The following is a 553-nucleotide window of genomic DNA, read 5'->3' as shown; positions in this document are numbered from 1 at the left end:
GAATGTACATAACATTTAACTGTTCGTTTCTGATGAATTTTATTACAATTTTCTGTGAGAATACTTGATATTATTTTCGTTTATTTTTTAAATTAATACCAAATACTACAAATCCAATTGAATATATCTGCAGTCTATTTTACAATATCGTATTTTGAAAAGTTAATGAGGTAATATAAGTCTTAGAATCTTCTACCTGAAATTTATGACGATATTGTAATAATTTGTACTATTACTGCGACATGTCCAACGGAATAAAATATTCTATACAGAAGAAGTAGCAATAGGTGCAGTGAAAATAGTCAGTAAATCATTCTTCTTTGCTGATTCGTTATGAGAAGATTCGATTTTATCTCCCTGTTTGTCTGTGTTAGCCCAATATTTTTTACTTGACAATATTAGCACCATCAACAGAGGTAGATGAAGTAACGAAAATCGAAATAATCTTCTAGAATTTGCACTATCCGAATGCTTATTAAATATCCAAGCTAAAATTATAGAAATATCATGTACTTATATAGAAAAAAATGCATATATATATATATATATATAT

The 553-nt window shown here is 26.8% G+C and overlaps 2 protein-coding genes across 2 annotated transcripts in view; one reads left to right on the top strand and one right to left on the bottom strand.

The window, feature by feature from the left end:
- Positions 1–166, top strand: part of LOC108692514 (tRNA-dihydrouridine(16/17) synthase [NAD(P)(+)]-like) — a 7,076-nt gene extending 6,910 nt beyond the window's left edge. Inside the window, exon 10 of the mRNA XM_018200809.1 lies at positions 134–166. Within this exon, the coding sequence (XP_018056298.1) occupies positions 134–166 (33 nt within the window). The remainder of the gene's footprint in view (positions 1–133) is intronic.
- Positions 167–202: 36 nt separating this feature from the next.
- Positions 203–553, bottom strand: part of LOC108692553 (protoheme IX farnesyltransferase, mitochondrial) — a 3,516-nt gene continuing 3,165 nt past the window's right edge. The window contains exon 7 of the mRNA XM_018200861.1: positions 203–488. Coding sequence (XP_018056350.1) covers positions 265–488 — 224 coding nt within the window. The 3' untranslated portion in view covers positions 203–264. The remainder of the gene's footprint in view (positions 489–553) is intronic.

Source organism: Atta colombica, unplaced genomic scaffold (genome assembly GCF_001594045.1).
Source record: "Atta colombica isolate Treedump-2 unplaced genomic scaffold, Acol1.0 scaffold76, whole genome shotgun sequence".
NCBI lineage: Eukaryota > Metazoa > Arthropoda > Insecta > Hymenoptera > Formicidae > Atta > Atta colombica.
This window is presented reverse-complemented; position numbering and strand designations above follow the sequence as displayed.